A 23,112-nucleotide genomic window follows, 5' to 3' on the forward strand; every position below is an offset into this window, starting at 1 on the left:
CTTCAAAAATGAGGATTATCAAATGCAGACTCACAGACTGTCTCCTGCTCTTAGGGCACCTCAAAAGCAACTTTGCTCAGCAAGAGCCTATTCAGACACATCTGGTCTGCTGAGGAGTTCTGTTGAAGACCAGTGTGATTTCAAAGGGAGATAAAACCCCTGAGAATTGCAGTGCATTGAAAGATTCGGCAGCCCTCTTTAACCCAGGGTGACTTCAGCCCATGCAACCGCTGTCACACTATTTTGACTGGAGATTCTTTATAATTGCCCATTCCAGAAATTGCAAATAAGGTGTGATGCATTGATTGGACAACTTGAAATTTGACTGGAAAACTTGCTAGAAAAAGAGTTTCTTCACTGTTTCTTCACATTTGATTGAAGACATTTCAGGCCAGTCGTCACATCACATAATGTGAATTTTGACTATACTGCACTTCAACTTCTTGTTAGAATTTACACTTTTTAATTGGCATTTTAAAAAAATCCTAAATCGAATGTTAATCTTCTATATTGAAATATACCTTTTAATTGTCAGCAAAATTATATTTTTAGTTTTTAATGAGATTGCTTAAATAAGTCTTGCTTATAAAGCATGTAAACATATCAGTGGTCACATGAGATCCTCAAATTTTTTATAAAAACCTGTAACTGATTGGTTTATGTTGAAGCTTTTTTTACTTTAAATGTAAAAAAGGGGAAAAAAAGAAAAAATACAAAATGCATGTCTATCGTAAACATTTCCCCACAATTTATTTAATAAAGACATTAACTGATGGTAAAATATTAATATTAACTCATGGTAAAATATTAATTGATTGTTGACTAATAATATTAACAAACAAATAATAATACATTCAAATATGAACAATATTTTATTAAAAATACTAAAAGTCAACCCCGTTGCCATCATATTTTCCCCTTTTAAATTAATAAAATATTCCATAAATAAAAAATCTGTTTAACAGTCTAAAGTCTCATTTACATAGATAAAGATATATATATATATATATATATAGAGAGAGAGAGAGAGAGAGATTTTTTTTTTATATTTTTGAAAGAAGATTATGCTCACCAAAATAGCATTTATTTGATCAAAAATACAGTATAATAAAATAAAGTGAAAACATTAATATTTAGTATATTTTAACATTTAAATTTTATTTTTTAAATATATTAATTATTGTAAATGTTATTTTAAATGTAATTTTGTGATAGCAAAACATCAGCAGCATTTAAATGTAATAAACAAACAAACAAAAAATACATAAACAAAATGCATTTATTTATTTATTTATTTATAACATTTAACTTTCCCCACAAATGCTTCAATGAAACAACTAACAACAAACAACTTTTTTTCAAATATTAACGTATGGGTTTGTTGACTAAATATGACCATAGATTTTAGTTTGTAAAACTTCAACTAGAAAGGATGATGTTATTATGATTTTATGATATGATTTATTTATGGAATATTAAATAACGTTAAAAAGGGGAAATATGGTGGTAACAGGGTTTACTTTTAGTCTATTTAATATTATATTGTTCTAACTAAAATCTAAATATACAGAGAATAAAGACAGAATACATGGCAATGCATTCCCACAGATTTTGTCAAAAATTTTAAACAACTGATTCATGGTAAAGCATTTTACCTTAAATGTGAAAAAATGCTAAATTGTTTACTCTGAGTTTATCTTTTAATTAGTTAAAATATTAACTGATATTAACTTGTTAATTAAATATGCTATTTTAACCCTCAAAATTAATCTTTTTCTTTTACTTTTCTTTAAATTTTTAAGAACTCTTTTTAGAAGGTTTGCCTCATCTTGACATCCAAAAAGTAAAACACATGTGCTCACTGAGCTGAGAAAAATTATAATTTCAGCTTTGCAGTCAGATAGGGTCAACAGAGCGACCATTTCATTGTGGCTAATTTGAATGCTACATTTTTTATTGAGAGCATGCTTGAGCAATTGCTGACCTTTTATTTGAAGAGGTTAAATGAATTCTACATGAATGATCACATTAAGAGGGAAATAAGAAGGGAATTAACTTTTGTAGAGATAGCTCACACAAAAATGAAAATTCTGTTATCATTTGCTCACCTCGTGCCATTTCAAAACTGTATGACTTTCTTTAGTCTATGGAATCTAAGAAAAAAAAATATTTTGAGAAATGTCTTACTAATGTTTAGAATGGAGATGCCAAAACTGTTCGGTTACCAGCATTTTGAACAAATGATAAACATATAGTTTGGACCAACTTGAAGATGAGCAAATGATGACAGAATATTCATCTTTGGGTATTTAAGTGGTTAAGAAGTACAAATCCATAATCCATAATGATGCTTCCTCCAGTGAAAAAAGGAAGCATCCCCTGTTGTCCTCTCACATCAAAATCTACCGAACCGTTTTTTCGTCAACCATATTTTCTTGTCAACGGTGCTGATTCTTCTGATTCAGACAACTTTTTCACTGGAGAAAGCAATGGATAGAGGACTCGTCTGAAGTTAAAAATGTCTTAATGATAGATTTGTTTTTTACAAACATCGTGTGGATTATTTGTGCATTATTGTGATGTTTTTATCAGCTGTTTGGACTCTCATTCTGACGGCACCCATTCACTGCAGAGGCCTGAGGATGAGTACATTTCAAATAAATTCATTTTTGGGTGAACTATTCCTTTAAGGAGACCGTACATGTATAAATGTGTCTTTAAAACAGCCAGTTAACCAGTGTATAGTTGTGACCTCATCAGCTGGCACCATGGGGCAGCATTGCTTGCTAATGTCATATTTGTGTCGGTGTGACACCACGGGGCGAGTGGGCCAGAGCTGGATCCCCTCCCACTCTACTGGCAAGCAATCCTCCATCATCTTCTGCCATCTGGCCTTTGATTAGATCACCACAGTTATTCTTTTTTATTACAGTCTTTCCTTTCCTACTGAGCCTGAATGCAACTACCATCTTTTTTATATCCCCTTTCAGATGATATTGTCCAGCACCACGGGACTGTTAATCTACTGGCTGGGCTTGTGTATAAAACCTGTGGAATAAATCACATGGCTTAATGTGACATCTGAGAGGATGCAAGCGACTTTGAATGCTTTTGGTTTTTCTTCAGCACCAAGACTTTTGAAAAGTTGAAATTTACACAGGCTGCCCACTATGTGAATAAAATGAACAACATTCATACAAATGTTCTGGGGTAAACACACATAAACTGTTCATTTGAAGTGACATGGCAGGGGCAAAAGTGATCTCTGATTAATTATGCGGTCTGTATTGAGCTCGTAGCAGAAAAGACGATGCATGAGAGAACTGCACACGGTCTGTCAGACTCAGTACATCTCTGCTCTAGTGCTTGTTATATTCATTCATAGTGGAAAGACATAAGGGTCATTCTACATTTCACAACGAGTGCATCCTTTCCCAGCTTCTCTTTCCTGTATCAACACATTTTGATACATTTTAAACAAAATATGTGAAAAATTAGTCTTTATCTGTATTTTAGATTTCACTTTGAAGAATATTTATTAAAAACACTAAAAGGCAACCCTGTTACCATCATATTTTCAAAGTACTTAAATATTCCATAAATCATAATGACATCATCCTTTCTAAAGCCTCTTATTTTATACATTAAGCTTACTGTGGTTGCATTTATTTGATCAAAAATACAGTATAATAAAATTAAGTAAACTTTAATATTATAAAATACCATTTAAAATTAGTTTTTTTATTTTAATATATTTAAAATTAAAAATTTCAGTATGATAATCATTAATGAATTATCATTACATGACAATGCTTCAGAAATCATTCTAATATGCTGATTTGCTGCTCAAGAAATTGTGTTCATTGATGATTAGAAAAATCAAAAGAAAAACATTTATTTAAAAAGTGTTTTTTTTTTTGTGCTGTCAGTTTTATCAATTTAATGCATCCTTTGTGAATAATCTTAATTCCGTTTTAAAATCCTAATTTTAATAAGGCTGTATATTATTAAAAAACAGAATAATGTTAAAAGAATAGAAATCAAGTCTGTTGCCATCATATTTTCACCTTTTAAAGTAATGAAATATTCCATAAATAAAAAATCATTAATTTTCATGTTTTAAAGTCATGAACTATTCTATAAATAGAAATAATAGAAATAGAAAACAGGGGGAAAATTGTAGAAATATCAGCATTAAGTCCTGTCAGCTCTGTTGTTGTAACTACTCTATTTTGACCCAAGATATAAAATGTACTCCTTTAACTTAACCTGGAACAATGCAATTTATTATTAACAATAACATTATGGAATGTTTACAATTGTACAAATATGTACTTGAATAAAATACAGCTGTATTTGATTAAGACCCAACTGTTTCATTATTCTCCATTCAGGATTTCCTCACTGAAACATAGGCCTACTCTATACAAATCAAACAAAACAGGTGAATGTTGAGGAAGAGTGAGAGAGTCATTCAGGGATTCTTATGTAAAAGTCCGAGACACTCTGCAGTTATCGTCGGGTCACAATACCAGGCTAGGTGACGTAAAGGGATACTCCAGAGAAATGCTATCCCACATTATGGATCCACATTCCTAATTACTGACCATTTGAAATCATTCAATGTGGTATTGCTTTGAGAGCTTATGCAAAGAGCAGGAGTGGGTGATTTTGTTTTAGTGTTTGGCTGAACAATTTTTGGACCATGCGGTCAAGAAAAGCACAAGAAGCTTACAGATCGGTTCACTAAACCAGAATGTGTTTTCAGTGGAAGACCCATGAGAGAGCCACAAATGCCACATTTATGCATTTTTTAAGAGGCTTTTCTTGCATGTTGTTTTCTCTTGAGTTTTATCTCTACACGTGCAGCATAGAAAAACAGCACTAAAAGACTAGAATTCAAATTAAAAAAATCTATACATTTTTTATAAATTGTTTTTTTTTTTCTTCTTTACAACAGATGTTCAGATGTGTTGTGAATGTAGATGCTCTGGTTTTATCTTTCAGGGATCATTGCTAAAATGACAAAACGAGTGCTGGATGACATCAGAGGCTTAGTGAGTTCATTTCAGCAGTGCTGCAGAGAGATTTTCCCAGGATTTCCCCAAGAACTGTTTACGACTTCTAGCTGTTCAGAATTGGAATAAGACTCAGAATTGGGATGCTTTCAGTTTCTCAAGTGCCAAATGAAGGCACCGAGCTTCAACACAATATAAGTGGCATCCTTTCACTTGATCGCATAACTTTCTAAATAAATAATAAATGAGATGACCAACAAATTTAGTTTTTATTATCTTCCTGTTAATTGTACAGAACCGGGGCTAGTTGTCAAACAGAGACCCAGCCAGCAAGGTAAATTTTCAGTTCTGCCAAGGTTCTCTCAAAGTTATGAACAAACATTCATTCAGTAATCTTAACAGAATGTTCGTTCAGAGTTATTTGGTCTTAAATAATGGTTTTAAAATGTTAGCACAAAAACATTATTGTTCATTGAACGATTTATTTTTTAAATGTTTTGATTGAATGTTCTTATAATGTTTACTGAATGTTAATACTTGTTTCAGAACGTTCAGAAAACGTTAAAAAGTAACATTCCCATACTGTTTGCAAAATTATAAAATAGAATGTTCTCTTAATGCTCCCATAATGAAAAAAATAAATAAACACCTTTGAAACATTTTAAAAACTGGATGTTTTCAATGTTCAGAGAACATTAAGAAATAGCGGTTTCATGACTTAATGGGTTAGCAAAACATTAACAAAGGGTTAGCTAATATTTTTGTTAGCTGGGAAGGGCTGTATCTCATTTACATTTATCTCATTTTGAGTCAAACGTTCAGTTAGACTAAAAGAATATTTATTGTGAATTTGGTTCCACCTACAGTTAAGTGAATGGAATTTGCTGTTGTAAATATATCACTGTTATAATTACAGTAAATAGCTGTACATGTGCATTTGTTGCTGCTATAAAGCAAATAGCACTTTTCAAAAAATGTTGTACACATTCACCAAATTTATGCTGCCTTCCATTGACCTCAGAAGTCGGATGTCAGACCTGGGAATGCCATCACACACAAGTGAACCGTTTTCCAGTAGAGAAGTCAGAAAACCAAGATGGACGCATCCATTTTTAGCAATACCAGTCTATTAAAAACACATAAAAAGTGGTATTTTGCACAGATAATGCCATAGTATCATGTCCACAAATAGAGGTTGGATAGTAGTGTGCACCACTGAGTTTGAGTCACAGATAAACACAAGGGCAAATAAACAGTATATTACTACTGTTTCTCTTTTCTGAAATTGGAGCTTTCTTTATAGCGAAGACTTATGTGTCTATACAGAAAATAAACCTACTCTGAGACATATTCACTAGATTAAATCTCTCCTTTCAAAGAAGAAAACAACACCTTAAACATCCTTAGCTCAAAACAGTGGTGTCACCTGCTTTTCTTGTGCAGACTGTTTAAGTTCTGCACTTCAGACAGCCTTTTACACCTGAAGTACCTCTGAAAATGGTAGCCAGAACCTAATTTGCATTTGAACAGCATGGGTTTAGTATCTTAAAGTAAAGTAAAACCAAGTAAAACATTTTGTCCCGCTGGAAGGTTTCTTTTATAAGATGCGCTTTACATCACGAATATGCCAAAAATAGCATAGACCTGTGCAGTAAATCATAGGCAAGAACCAGTGAAGTGAGTTTAACATTTTCCATGCTTGGTTCACACGTCAAGGTCTAGCCATCATCACTAACATCACACACCTGCCACCGAAGTGACTCAAACTCCCACCGCACATCTAATCAAACATTCAGTTAGACAGCAGACAGCCTGCTCATTGTGATTTCTTTTTCTATTTTTCCTGAGATGAAATAGCGTTATTCGTAATGACACTTTTTTCTCCAGCCTGCCTTCGTTGTCTTTCGTGCTCTGCTCCTTTTATTATCTTCTGTCTACAATCCTTTTCCCAGGGCCTGAAAACTCATTATTCACCCAAATTGATGTGATTACCAGTTCTCAACAATACACCAGTGGAAATTTCTTGGATTTCATTTGTTTTTAAATCTTACTTTCATCTCCTCAACCAACCTCAAACAAATTTTCTTTATGGTATTTTTTTTTTTTTTTATGGTAACTGCAGCCCCCCTCCAAAAAAAATGTAATCACATTATTTAGAGCATAAAAAACAAATGGTAAAAAAAAAAAAAAAATGATGAAAAATGATATTTTATTCATGTTACGCTATGTCCTCTGTAGTGTGGACACTAGAACTCAGTTGTTTAAAAAATAAAACGACATGAAATTATATGTATAGGCAAAAACAATGGGATTTTTTTTTTTTTAATCACCAATCACCAGTAACTTTTTGGGTTTCAGGATTTTTTTTTTAAAACAAAATTTGTATAAAGGTGATTCTCAACTATGTTATGAAAGATATAATGAAATGAATTGATACACTATTTTACTTTATGCAATATGTGGGTTACATGGCCATAAATTAATATTCCAATTCAATGCAATGTATCTATACACTGTATCTAATTTGTATATTAATGTGTTCTTGGAGCAACATTTAATGAAATGTGTATTAATTGGAATAATAATTGGCAACATTTTAATAATAATATCTAATATTTCATAGGAATGTTGTTGTATAATTTATTTCCATATTAACTTGTTGTGTCTCCCAAATTGCCTGATATACATGATTTAAGTCCTGATGTCCTCTGGACATGAAATCAATGCCCTGTTCTGTAACAGAAAGTCATTTTTTGATTTGAAACCCCATAACATTTTGACATAACATCTGACATGTTGGTTTATGAAATATAATTTGAAAAGTAGTCTGATTTAAATTATAATTAGCCTACACAGATTTGAAAATTTCGTTGGCTAATAACAGGGCCTAACATTAACCCAACTGATGGAAATAAATAATAACTGAACTTGTAACAGTTTTGTTCCAAAGCACAATATTATGGTGAAGTTAGATCTTGTGTTTGGTTCTAGGCATGGCAAGGGGACGCAGTGTCTTATTCTCCCTCTCGGGCAACCATGGTTACATGCGAAGCCCGAGACGTTCCCCTTCAAGGGAACTCACACTGCATCCTCTAGTGGACAGTATTGAGAATGAAATACCCACTTTGCCATGTCCTGTCCACCTGGTTAGAGAGCACCAAAAATAGTTGCAATCATCCACCTATTTAAAAAGGGGGGCATGACAATGATGCCCAGACAGCTAAAATAACTTGGCTGAAATGGGGGACCCAACCAACTCTAATATTCAGGAGGGACTTCCAATTCAACCAAGTTAGAGCCGAATGCACTCTGTGCAGACACTAGATTCACTCATGCACAAAATGCATCAAACATGCATGTCCTCAGGTCCTCAAACGGAGGCGTGCACTACCTGAAATGTTTTGCATGTTTTATTTCCTACAAGTACACAAACAAACGGCTCCTGAAGACAAAAGAAGTTGATGACGTGTATTACCGGCGCCCTCTTATACTTCTGGGCGTTCCACTAATGACGGATTTGGAGTGTTTTTACACGTGCTTAAGACACCAGTCATGCTGATGGCATTCCCCATAGTGTCCACTGGAGGACGCAGTGCGGGTTACCTTGAAGGGGAACTGGGATTAGAGTTTATGCATAACCGTAAAATAATATTAAATAATATTTCTTTGAAAAAATGTCTGGTTGGAGAAAAATGTCTGGTCATTTAAAATATTTTTAATTAAATAAATACATTTAATTTTGTTTTGAACAGTTTTTTTTTTTTCAAAATATTTATTTTAAAAAGCAGACATGACATTTAATACAATTTGACATAACATGTATATGTATATATTATGATTTTTATTAATTGGGTCCTTGTGAATTTTTTTCTGTCATTGTCATTAAAAAGTACATTAAAATGCAATTCATACAAACATGACTATGAATCTTCAGCTACTATGACATTTATTTTATTTTATTTTATTTACTGAATTAAAATCATTAGTTCTTTTTTTTTTTTTTTTTTTTTTGCCCATTGATTGTTACAAAATAAATAAATATACTAAAAAAGCATTACAATATAGAAAATCTTGAGTAAAAATAAAGGTAGGAGTAAGAGTTTTTTTGTTGTTGTTGTTGTTGTTGTTTTTTTACAACAGTTATACTGAAAACGTTTGTCAAATCAAAGCCAGCTGGGCGTATAACCAAGACGCGGGATGCAATTTAGCTGTCATGGTAAGAAAATCCAAAAACAAATGACGCATAGCGTTTTGTTCGGGCCAAACGGATTAACCCTGAGTATTGATATTCACAATGTTATGAAAAAACAACGTTCGAACGCTTTTTTTCTTATTTCTTTGTAAAGCGGCATAATCACGCCTATAAATGTTCACAAAGGTAGATAGATAGGCTACACCACGTTTTTTTGAGGGTCACTAATATAAATTATTTATATTTTTTATTTATTTATTTATTTTTCCAAACACGTGAAACCAACGTGTGGATGCAAAAACTGGATTTCAAATCATACTGTATCCTTTTTACTCCTAATTCCCATAATTTATTATTACATCCTTGTACATGTCAAAATCTAAATGACCAGGCACTTACTTTTAATCAATAATTAATAAGAACGCAGTCGCATTACAGAAGTTACTTATCAATTAGCCTTAATTGACAATCTTATTAATTAACCTTTCCTTTTAGCATGCAGCGCTATCAAGCCCGTTTGCTGAGAGAGAGCTCCAAACAACAACCAGTCGAGTGACGAGGTGCCCGTGAAATCTGCGCGCGAGGGGGAGGACGACACCAATATTCACATCCACGCAAAGTTTCCCAGCATTTCATCTCGACACTTTCTGCCCATGTGTACACCTGAAGTCCCGTCCAGAGAATCAGACAGCTGCTGATGCTGGAACAGGGAGTCTCAGCATCCTCTTCCTCCGTCATCAGTCGAGTTCGGGCTCTCTACCGCACTGTCGGCACCAACGCTGGAGAAAACACAGCTTTACTGGTAAGATGGTGACAATGTCGTGATGTAAAGGTTTAGAAATAACATAAACTGTGTTATATGTATGTGAGCAGATTTGTGACGTGAGCACAGTTTAAAAACGTCTAAGGGAATTTCTAGGATTCCTCGCATTTCAGTGTTGAGTAGTTATGCAACTGATTTTCATAATCTGAATCTTGGTATGTGATATGAAATGTGTGGTTTTGGAAAATAAACCACGAATTTATCAGAAAAGCTGAATTATCCTTAAACGTCTGCTTATTAGAAAAGTAATTAAGAATGTCAAACAATCTAGCATCAGAGCATAAAGTCAATTCATGGTGTTTTATGTGAAATGTTGATATCTGTTGATGGAAATTATAACTGAAAGGAGGTCAAAGTGTTTTCACCTTTTCCACCAAGTTGGAATTTGAGACTTGATAGAATGATCTAGTTGACAACTGAACGTGATGAGGAAACAGTTGAAGCAAATAGTATTTCTGGGATAGAATAATCAGAAAATGCACTCGAGATTTCCACAAGTGGGATTTAAATTGTAATAACTTTCATGTACTTGTCAGCGTGCGTTGAAATTCTATAATCTCAGAAGATAATGTGTGCTTGTTGTCAAGACAAGACACGAGGATTGTTCAGTTGTGCAGCTTGAGAGACACAAGATTAAGGATAAATGTGAGAGTGAGAAGTAAGAATGATGTCTGCCCTTGTGGAGCATTTATTACGGTTTCTCCCTCCCGGCGGTTTGATTGACAGGTGTGAAAGGATCTCAAGGTAATGGTGATTTTGGTTTCTCTTTCTCTTAAAATAGACCATTACTTATTTCCAGGAGACCGTATCTTGATTCAGACAGACCCTTCAGTCGAGACATAGGAGTGCAGTTGTCATCTAGCAATAAGTCATCTAAGATTAGTTTCAGACGTCACCACTCCTTGCATTATTTGGTACTGAGTTCAAGAGTTTTTTACTTGACCATAGGGATTGTTCTGTTGTGATCTTACATGTTATATGATTTCATAGACGATTTCATGCACAAGGTGGAAGAATGGTAATGGCAGGAAATTATTATAACCTATTTGGAAATAAAATGTGCACAATAGCAACAGATGGTCATAGCATGTTAAGTTGATGTAGTTGATGTAGTCTGTGATTCTCAACCGGTGGATCGATATGTACATGGGTCGCACATCAGTGGAAAAAAATTATGCTAAATGCAAAAAAATAAAATGCATCTTACTATATAGTTGCTTAAATTGAGGTAGCAAAATATATGGCCATGTCAACCTTTAAATGGGAGAAGAAATGCCTTAAATATCTTTTGCTCTTGACGCCAAAGGCTCTAATTTATGTGTCATTTTAATGAAGGTAGTCAAACTGGGTTTGCATAATAAGAAATGGAACAAAACTGCAAAAGGTAAAAGAAAATATGCTGTAGACTACATTACATGTGGCATAAGAAGTGATTTTGGGTCGGTTCATACTCGATGTCCAGTGTAAAATCTTGTAGACTATATTACAGCACATGTGTCATAATAAGGGATTTTAGGTTGGGCTCGTTCTTGGTGTTCAATGTGAAATCTGCGTCTTGCAGCAAACCATTTGAGAACCATTGCAATATACATTATAAGATGTATTTTTCTATAGACCTTTTTGTAGAATATTGATTGTTTCCATATTTTCCAGCAGAGGGTGAGGAGGTTCAAGGTGAAAACAAAAGTCTTTGCGTGTGGTGTGTTGAGGGACTTCTCAATGGGCAGAGATCATATGTCTGTCTGATGTGAAGCTGCATTAGCCTGTGAGGGGAAGCCTCCCAAACTAAAAAGGTGCTGATGAAAACATCAAAGGTCACTGGATGGATGTAATGCATTTTGATGGATTGTCAAACTTCATCAGTCGGATGAAGATGAGGTGTCTAAAAAGCACTGTTTTTTATGACACTTGTGTTATGCTTAAGCCGTCCCCCAGTGCATTTTGAACTCCCATCTCCTAAGGAGCTAGGTGACACTGTGAGATTCTTTAAAGGACACCCCATGGCAAATAGACAGAGGATGGGCTGAATTTTGAGATGGTGGGTGGCCTGAGTTTTTACTATAGCCCTGTGGCTCAAAATATGACATTTTAACAATGCTCTGAAAAGCTTGTCACAAATTTTTAGTCTTTACCTTTCGCTTTAGTGAAAGATGCACAGCTAAAATGCATCTTAAAATTAAAAGGTTCAGTCAAAAATGAAGATTCAGTCATCAATTAGTCACTCTCATGTCATTTCAAAACTGTATTATTTGCTTTTACCTGTGGAATGAATGTTGATGTTTTTCTTTTCAAGATGTAATGGAGTACTGTATATAAATAGATATGGTGACCATATACACGCTACCATTCAAAAGTGTGGGATGGGTACAGGTTTTTTTTTTTTTGAAGTCTCTTATGCTCATTAGGGCTGCATTTATTTGAAGAAAAATACAATTAAAAAAAAAACGTGATATTGTGAAATATTGTTACAATTTCAAACAACTGTTTTCTTTTTGAATAGATTTTAAAACGTAATTTATTCCAGTGATGCTAAACTGAATTTTCAGCATCATTACTCCAGTCTGTCACATGATCCTTCAGAATTTATTCTTAAACGCTGATTAGTTCATAATAATATTTATTATCAAAGATGAAAAGTTGTGTTGTTCAATATTTTTGTAGAAACAGACAGTGATACTTTTTTTTGACGATTATTTGATGAATATAAATTTTAAAAGAACAGAATTTATTTGAAATTTTTTTTGTAACATTATACATGCCTTTCCTGTCACTTTAGATCAATTTAATGCATCCTTTCTGAATAAAATAATTATTGAAATCTTACTGATCCCCAAACTTTTGAATGATAGTTTTTGCGCGCACACACACACACACACACACACACACACACACGCAAACTATCATTCGAATGCATATATGCACACTATATATATATATATATATATATATATATATATATATATATATATATATATATATATATATATATATATATATATATATATATATATATTTTTTTTTTTTTTTTTTTCTCGGTGAACTGGAACTGTTCTTTTAAGGTTTTTTATATATAAATATTGTCTAGCATAGCTATACTTTCTTTCCTGGTTTCTTCACGTCCTCCCACATAATAGACTACACTGGAGCTGTAGAGCAGCTGTTCTACAACCATGATTTTCCAATAAATTAACTTGTCTCTGTATAGATGGCCTGCCCAGATGGATTTGAAACACATTGCCTCAGGCCACTTTGAGATATTTCAACAGGGCTATTACCTTCAGTGTGGGTCTTATGTAGTGAACTGCCCTTCCACCATCCTATAGGGAGACTCATATTTATGGAAACTCAGCAGTGTTCCTCAGAACACTACAGCAGAGAACCACGCTGTTCCTGTTCAATCAGAAATGCTGAGGGCTTCTCTGGCCATGAACCTTCATCCATAACACGTTTGCGGCAAGCCATTGTGCTTTTGCCGAAGGTCAAGAGAGCTAATTCCAAAGAAAGAGAGAGATCATTGTCAGCTATTCAAGTTGTTGAATCTATAATTGCCATCTGTGTAAAGAGTATCATCAGTGGAAATATTGTTTGTATGGTTATCAGAATAGCTCAGGGATACACTACTAGATCAAAATGTGATTCCATCCCTGACAGCTACAGTACACTATTTTTTTTAAATAAAGATTATAGTCGAAAATATTAGATTTTTAGATGGTCTAGATAGAGACCAGATTTCTCCTTAAATGCAAATCTGGGATTTCATCATTTGACCAATGACATTGGATGAAAAAATCATTGTACGAAAATTCATCAAATGATGACAGAATATTCATTTAAGCTTAGATTGGAGTAAGTCTTTTAAAAGATAAAAAATTAAACATCATCTTAAGACCGAAGGAATGCTTTGATTAGGTTTGATCGCTCACATTATTATTTGTTGACTCAACAGTACCATCAAGAGTCTGTTTAATCAGAGGTTGTGATAAGCCTGGCATATCTCAAGGTCACTATAAAGCTGTCAGTTACCCGAGTGACTCACAGTCGCTAATATGAATCAAATAGCATTCTAATGTCTGCAAGCACAATAAAGTACCAATAAAAAGGTTGCCGAAAAACATTAATATTCCCATGGAGAAGTAAGATTCTACTCTCAGTAATACTAGATGCCGGACCAAAGTGTTTGATAGCAGTAGTTGTTGTCAGCTTATTAGCTGCCTGACAAGAAACTTACAGCTACATTGAAAATGACAGGATCCAAATCACGAGGAACAAGCTAATGAACCACTAGAGCTTCTGTCAAAAGAGTCAAACTCTTCAAGGTTAATGGAAGAAGAAAGCACTTGGCACAATTCACTCTTTTGTTTTTTGACCTAATTTATTGGATCTGCCCTTAAATATCCCATTGCGTATTTTGACTTCTGTGAGAAGGGTTTTATATAAGCTTTCATGTTAAAAAAAAATGGCAAAATGTCTGTTCCATTTTGGCATATTTTAATTTTTTTTTCACTTGGCTTGGAGAGATTGTGTAATCTTTCATACAATGATGTATATGCCTATAGAGAGAGACTTTGTGATTTCATACAAATATATATAAAATGACAAGAAGGTGAATAAATAATGACGGAATCTTCATTTTTATGGGTGAACTGTTCCTTTAAAATGTTCTTTTTGACCTCAGCTTGATTTAAATGTCTGCTGGAAACACTGTAACTCATTTGCCTTTGTTTTTGTCTTATTTCCTCAGTTCTTTTCATCTCAAATGACAATGAACATTTGATCTGCACTAGTAGCGAATCTCTGTGTACGGTTATGAAAGCATGTCGCTCAGACTTGTCTGTGTGATATGAAAATTAGATGATTAATTTAGGTCTGCCTTATATAATTTCACACATTCCCTTAAATTCTTGAGTCACTCTCTCCTCACACACACACTCACACAAACACAAACCTCTAATACTGCTGCCTCTGATATATGCTATTATATCTCAGCATGTCAGTGTTGTGGTAATACAAAACTTTATATCCTCTGTAGGACACATCAGAGGTATCGTATATCAGATATGTTCTCACATCTGACCTCTATCTTAGAATACTTTACTGCATTAATGACTTCTTCTACACATTTATTTTGGCATTTTTAATAATGGTTTTTAATGGTTTAGCCAGTTTAAATGGTTATCTAAAATTATTTTTGCTAGTTATAATGTCACATTTGCATACATTTCATATCAGCATATATGCATATTTGCCAGAATATGCATATTTGCCAGGGACCAGAATAGACATTTGGGGGTGGATTCTTTAGACTAACCACCTAGAAACACCCTAGCAACCACCCAGAACACTTTAGCAACCGCATAACAATGCACTGGAAACCACTCGAAATGTCTAGCAGCCACATAGGAACACCCTAGCAACCTCTCAGAACACTCTGGCAACCAACCAAATCGTCTTTCAGACATCTAGAAACACAATAGCATCCACTCAACCACCCAAAACATCTAGCAATGGCCTAGCAACTGACCATAATCCAAAAATTTGCCTAGCAACCACTCTAAACCCTTAAGCTACCGCAAATAGTCTATCAGAGATCTAGCAACACAATAGCAACCACTCAGAACAAAACCATTAAAAACATCTAGCAATGGCCTAACAACCACTCAGAACATTTTAGCTACTGCACAGCACTGCCCTGGCAACCTCTCAGAGCACCCTAGTCTTGTATTGGTAAGGTTTTTATTTTATTTTTTATTTTTTTATGGGGAAGTACCACTTTATTTTATTTAGTTTTTCTTCCAAATTTTTACTCAAAACCCGAAGCACTCTTTTAATGCATTAAAATGCACTTATTTCATTTGCAAAAATTAAAATTGTAGAGGTCCTCTTTAAAAGATTGTGTGTGATAAATGATGCTCTTTAGAGCTGTGAAGGATTGAAACTTTGGAGTAGATAATCTCAGTAAGGCATTCCCTGAATCAGCTTCCCACTCCATGTGAGATGAATGACGTAATAAGCCGGTGTGAAACTCCTGACAGTAGGTTTGGAGGAGAGAGAGGATAATAGCAGTGGCTTAATTACAACACTTACTCAATCCAGAAACTCAGAGTGGTCGGCGCAAGGAATAAATTAGCCGAAGTGACTGCGGGAGTAAAATATTTGATGCATTTGACAAATCTGTATGCATTACAGGAATCAAGTGAAGTCAAGTTAGATGCAGTGCTTACTAAAGTATGTGGAGAAATAGAATGATAGTGAAGGAAGGGAGTTTAATAAATCTGTTTAAATTTCACATCAACCAAAATGATACCGTGCTTGGTAACACTATTGTAAAGTAAAGTACCATTTATTAAAACTAAACTGTTTAACCGAACTGAACATAATGACAGGATCATTCAATTCTAGTATTTTATTGAATAAGATTCTCGATATACTGAGGTTGACAAGGTAAACCTGTCAAGTAAATACTGTGTAAAAATGTGCTAATACGTCAACATCTTTTAAATCTGTAGTTTGAGATATGATTATTTTTATTGCTTTTATCACATAAAAGCCACATTAGGGCAAAGAAAAAAGAACTCTGAGATAAAAGGGATAAAGAGAGAATTCTACTGAGAGAGACCTCCATCTGTCAGCTTAACAGACAGGATGACCTGTCAACATCCCGAGGGAGTTTTTGCAAAGAGTATTAGTTGAGTTCACACCATTATTAGAGCAGAATAAATCATGTGTTTTGGTGGATACACGTGAGCTAATTCATGAAATGATTAGCTGAAAATACTTGAGAGATTTGCAGTGTTTTTTCCTTAAACAAGATGTTTATGGTCAGATTTCAGGTCCACAAACATCTGTTGGATTAATGGGGCTTAACCTTTCCCAGAGACTCCCTTGCAAAGTTAAATCCTTCTCTATTAAATCCCTCCCAACATATTGTCCATTTTAATGCCAGCTAACAGTGTTTATGTGCTCGTTTTCCTCCAGGTCAACCAACTGGCCGTCTGCAAATAAATGGAAGGAGTCATCATTCATCTGCAGTTTGACAGTTTTCTGAACGCCTAGCTGTTTCTCAAACAACTTTGGGACTAATGGAGGCCTCTCCAAACTCGGACAACATCAGCAACACCTCAGTAGGGTTGGGCCAGAGAACATGGGCAGAGTCCAACGTCTGCCCTCCTTCTGTGAGTGGCACGACCCTTCTGATTGTGGCCTACAGCACTGTTATTGCGGTGGGATTGGTGGGCAACACTTGTCTGGTCTTCATCATATCCAGACAGAAGGAGATGAGGAATGTCACCAACATCCTCATCGCCAACCTCTCCTGCTCCGACATCCTCATGTGCGTGGTGTGCCTCCCCGTGACGGTCATCTACACGCTCATGGATCGCTGGATCCTGGGTGAGACGCTGTGCAAGGTCACGCCGTTCGTGCAGTGCATGTCCATCACAGTCTCCATCTTCTCGCTGGTCCTAATCGCGTTGGAGCGGCATCAACTCATCATCCACCCCACCGGCTGGACGCCCGCCGCAGGCCATTCCTACCTGGCCGTGGCAGTCACCTGGATGGTGGCCTGCTTCATTTCCCTACCCTTCCTGTCCTTTAACATTCTCACTAACGCCCCCTTCCAGAACCTCAGCCTTCCGTTCAACCCATTCAGCGACCACGTGATTTGCATGGAGCTCTGGCCGTCCGAACGCAACCGTTTGGCGTATACCACCTCGCTTCTGCTTTTCCAATACTGTCTACCCCTGCTTCTTATTCTGCTCTGCTACTTGCGCATATTCCTGCGTTTACGTCGACGGAGAGACATGGTGGAGCAAGCCACCGAGGCCCGGCAGAGGAAGGCGCGGGGCGCTCAGCGCGTCAATGCCATGTTGGTCGTAATTGTGGTCGCTTTTGCTCTCTGCTGGCTGCCGCTCAATGTCTTCAACACCATCTTTGACTGGTACCACCAGGTGCTTCCTTCTTGCCAGCACGACATCATCTTCTCAGCCTGCCACCTCACGGCAATGGCGTCTACCTGCGTGAACCCAGTGGTGTATGGCTTCCTCAACACCAACTTCCAGAAGGAGCTGAAGGTGACGCTTCAACGCTGCCATTGCGGCTGGGGCGTTCCAGAGACCTACGAGAGCTTCCCGCTTTCGACGGTGGCCACCGATGTCACCAAGGTGTCGTCGATGCAACGGGGCTCTCCGATGAGAACGGAACAGTGTGCTCACTGATAAAGAGACGGCAGGAACGGAGGGAAGAATGAGGGGAGGGGTTGAGGATGAGCCTCGTTTCCATGGAGACGTGGAATTTCTATGTGGGTTTCTGCATCAGTTCATACCCAAGAGATCTAAAAACAACCTCAACTCACTGTTGCCGTCTTTTCCGGGGGGTCCAGGTCTGGAACATGGTGTGATGTTTTGTTAATGACAGCTAGGGTAGTCAGGGCGTTATTCCGTGTATGACTAGTACGGGATAAATATTCCATGATGACACTTTCAGGCTGTTGTGTTAGAAAAGGCAGGACTGATTTATGAGGCTTGATTGTTTTAGTGTTCATTGCGCACCAGACATTTCACATCAAACAGCAAGTTGTTGTTATAATGAAAGTTCTGTTCATGTACAGTTCTTAACGTTAGTCATTAAAATCACTGTAGCAGGGAATCGGTGCCCTCACCAAAGCATTTCTTCTGTTCATGTCTGGTTTTGTTATTGTTGTTGGTGTTGTTGTTTAATGAATTGTAACTATTACTATTTATTGTGTTGCTTTGGTGAGACAGCTTGTGCTGCATTTTAACTTTGAATCGTACCTGTAATTTTGGGAAACATATTAAACATTTGAGCATTGGTGTTAGCTTAACGACACATCCATATTCCGATACAATTGATACGACTGTGCCAATGCCAGTTTGGTATTAAATATTTTCTTGATGATTGAAGTCAAAGCAAAGTTCAGTTTCTAACAAAGGTGTTTGGTGTTGACGTTCTTGTTGCCTTATAAATGGTAGTTCTGAAAGAGCAAATAAATTTAGAAACATGACATCCATGTAATGCCACTTACTGTTTTTCTTGTTCGTCTTTACTCTCTTGTTCGGTGGCATCGTTGTTAATTATGTTGCATGCTTTTCTGCTCATTACTGAAGATGAAATAATTTGCATATACAGCAGATGTGCTTGTATTACTGATGCATGAGGCACTAAATGTAGGTAACATTCCTCCTGAGGCATCATCCTTTTGATGCCCATCAAGGTACTAGACAGTTTATTCAGTTTAAAGTAATTTGTCTGACTTATAGTTTAAAAACAGCAACAACATACTGCAACAGCAATTCACAGATACAAGAGTGAAGATGTTTTACAGCATTCCTGTGGTGATGAAAACATGGGGAATATTAAAATTGTGGTTTTGTGCTTGTGATTTACATTCATGGTGTACATTGTATTACCTCATGCATTCCTTGGGATTTGAACCCATGACTTCAGTGTTGCTAGCTCCATGCACTGTTTGATCTATAGGTATGCGTTTCTAAAGGCCATAGCAGTTTTTAAAAGTCAGGGGAAGATCATGAAAATGAATATAAATTTTGACACATTGGGTGTTATATATTTGCTAATAACTATAATGTATGAGAAAGTCTCACAAAATTGAGAAATAATTGTCTTTCTCAGGGAGAAATGTTCACATCGAGACTTATTTTGTCTTATTGGAGATTTAAAAGTGATTCAGATGAATATATATATATATATATATATATATATATATATATACACATATATGAATAATATATATATATATATATATATATATATATATATAATATACATTTTTTTTATTTTAGAAATTGAGTAATTATTCTTAGCGAGTCTTACTAAATTCACATTATATTAATAAATTATTTTTTAAGTAATACTGTAAAAAACAAACACTAAAAATGTTTAAAAACCTAAAATATTTCTAAATAATTTTTTTAAACCCTCATGATCATAAACAACTGGGGATTTTTTTTTTTAAATGTCATGGATGTCCATTGGTAACTAATCTCGATGATGACACAATTTTTTGTAAATACCTAAACTACAATTTTTTTATATTAATATTTAAATGACCACATTTTCTTTAAGCAAAGCAATTGTTTTATATATATATATATATATATATATATATATATATATATATATATATATATATATATATATATATATATATATATATATAGATTGTGTCTGTCTTAACATGCAATTTATTTTTTTTAAACCATTATAATCATAAACAACTGGAAAAAATATATAAAGGTCATGGAAGTTCATTGGTCAAAAGGACATTTTGGCATTTTGTCACAGAGAGCGTTTACGTTATGCCAGATCATGCCACTCTTCAGTGTGCTGTCCGTGACATGAGATCCCAGGTGCTATAAATCACATCCATTCTTCCGTGAACGGAGTCCAGGTCAAGGAGTTCTGTTCAGAGGTGTTACTACTCTCAGGTCGCTTGATTTGTTGTCTCACGAGTCCCATTTCTTTTCTCTGCTGCCGCGGTTTTCTTATTAGAGGAGATGAAACGTGTGGCACACAGATAAAAGCTCTTTACCTAACCTTGTTTTCTCATTCTTGATAAGATGCACTTATTTTAAATTGCCATTGATTTCCAGCACGTCACCAACAATATCTGAAAGCGAAGTGTTTGAAGACAATCCTCCATTGGTTCGGTACATTTATGTGTAGGCCAAAGCCTCAGGGGACGCACCAGCAAAGGAGAGCTTGGAGATTATAGAAAACGGATAATCATTGTTTGTCCAGAGGGATTGCCACCTCCTCTCTGTTTTATAATTCTCACCACAGTTTATTAGCTTGCTGTGGGTTATCTGCGCTGCTCTAATCGAAAATGAGTCCCTCTTGCATTATATTTATTCAAACGTCATCTAAATATGCCCTGCGGCTGTGATGTGTACAGCTTGATTTGACAGAATCTCCCCTACAGTCTTTCTGCAATCAGATGTACTTGCAAATGCAGCACATTTTTGAGAGTCTTTGATGTTTGAGGCCATTACTTTAGCATTTCGGCAGATTTTCATGTGGTTTATTGATGAAATATTGAACACGCCATTTTTGACATGGAAATTACCATGGAAAATTTCTATTTTTGCTGATCTTTTGATAGTATGTATTTAATTTTTTTTTTATCTCATTTTTTTTTAATGCATTGATTGTATAATTGTATGTTTTATTAAATCTTATTTTTGTGAAGCACTTTGAGATGCTAGGCGCTATAGAAAATATTTTATTATATTATTATTATTATTATTATTATTTTATCATATTATCAGTTAAGTAAACATAGAGGTTAAATCATCCAGTTAGACTAAACAGACAAAGGCCAGCTCCTTAATCACATTGTCCTCCAGGAAGTGATGTTATTTTGGAGGGAAAACCACCATTAGAGAATCGGTAAGTATTATGGATTTGATGAATTCTGTTAAGATTTATTGTATAAGTTGATTTGTTTCATGTTTTATCCTGTTTGACATAACAAAAATCTGTGTGAAATCAACATTTTAAAAGATAATACAATCTCTTTGCACGCTTTCTTCAAACCCCTGAGCAATGGCTAACTGGCTAACATTAGCTTTTATTTCCATACTGTTATTGTTGCTGTTGTGTAAATTATTAATTTATAATTCATACATTTTAAGAGTCTAAGCTTGACCAAGGCCTCGTTCTGAAATACTAATAAATAGAAATACTTAATTAGGGAGTGTTTATGCTTTAAGAGTTACAGATTACAAAAAGTGCCAAAGAACAAAAATGACCCATTTATGACCAGGTTATAACAAGCCATTGGTTAGATAACAGTTTCTGCTGTTTACATGTTTCCACTATACAATGTTCTGTACTACAAAGTGTATGTAAAGTAACATATGTATATATGTGTATTATATATATATATATATATATGAATATATATATATATATATATATATATATATATATATATATATATATGATTGTATTTGTTTTTTACTTAAGATGTAAATCTAAAGTCACAGCCTAATTATATATTTCACAGAAATTGCCTTTTATCTTTTTTTTTCTTTTTTTTTACAGCAGCTAGATATTGCAGCATTATTTTATGCCATTCTTACAAATGGAATGTCTCTTTTTATGTTCCTTTGCTCATTACTTCACAATATGGCTCAAACTACATTACTTTTTATCTGGAGCATCAAGACAGACCACTAAAAGAAAATGGGTTGCTTTAAGGCTGTGAAATGAATCACTGTATGTCATTTATATGCAAATGCTATGATTCAGCCATCCAAATCCTCTGATTTCATATTTGGCCAAAATGCTTTAAAATCAAGGAATTTATTTATAACTTTCTGTAATGAAAAACTTTTGTTTGTGCGTAGTATTACATCGGATGTTTATATCCCGTAAGTGAAAGATGAATTGTGGGATTTCCTGAGTCACAAATGTTACACTGTACGTTTGGCAGCTTCGACAAAGCCTGTCTGCCATAGTTATATTTGCCAGAGATCTTTAAAAGTGCGAGACAACAATCCCAGAGAACTATTTTAGATGTTAAATTGAGCGCTGCTCCAGTTCTACAGTTTTGAGCAGGGGTGTATTTTTAAACCCAAATAAAGTCATCTTGGGTGAGCCGAGTGCGCTCCCTCCACTCTTTTCTCCCAGCCAGCCGTTTACCATCTGCAAACTTTTGCATTATTCATAATTGCCCCTCTCGCTCTCGAAATAAAGAAATAAGAGATCAGAAGCGGGCCAGATTATTTATGGGGTGCCTTTCTTCAGCCTTGTCTTTGCCATTCCTTCAAAGGGCCTGCTGGAGAGCTGACAGCAGGTGATGAAGATGTAGATGAGTTTGTTTCTTTATCGGAACAGATTTGGAGAAATGTAGCATTGCATCATATCCTCACCAATGAATCCTCTGCAGTGAATGGGTGCCGTCAGAATGAGAGTCTAAACAGCTGATAAAAACATCACAATAATCCACAAGTAATCCACATGATGCCAGACAATTACCATCTTCTGAAGCAAAAAGCTGTGTTTGTAAAAACTCAAACGCCTGTCTTTAATCCATAATA

General features: G+C 35.1%; 1 protein-coding gene across 1 annotated transcript; it reads left to right on the forward strand.

Annotated features, from left to right (window-relative positions):
* The first annotated feature begins 9,653 nt into the window (after positions 1-9,653).
* LOC109065570 (neuropeptide Y receptor type 6-like) lies at positions 9,654-19,394 on the forward strand. Its single transcript, XM_019082535.2, has 2 exons — positions 9,654-10,012; positions 17,009-19,394. Exon 2 carries the CDS (start codon positions 17,113-17,115, stop codon positions 18,244-18,246), a length of 1,134 nt encoding a protein of 377 aa, XP_018938080.1. The 5' UTR covers positions 9,654-10,012; positions 17,009-17,112; the 3' UTR covers positions 18,247-19,394.
* The last annotated feature ends 3,718 nt before the right edge of the window (positions 19,395-23,112 follow it).

Source organism: Cyprinus carpio, chromosome A10 (assembly GCF_018340385.1).
Source record: "Cyprinus carpio isolate SPL01 chromosome A10, ASM1834038v1, whole genome shotgun sequence".
Classification (NCBI taxonomy): Eukaryota; Metazoa; Chordata; class Actinopteri; order Cypriniformes; family Cyprinidae; genus Cyprinus; species Cyprinus carpio.

Coding starts and splice junctions, on each gene's coding strand:
- LOC109065570 (XM_019082535.2), top strand. CDS start 17,113: ATGGAGGCCTCTCCAAACTCGGACAACATCAGCAACACCTCAGTAGGG.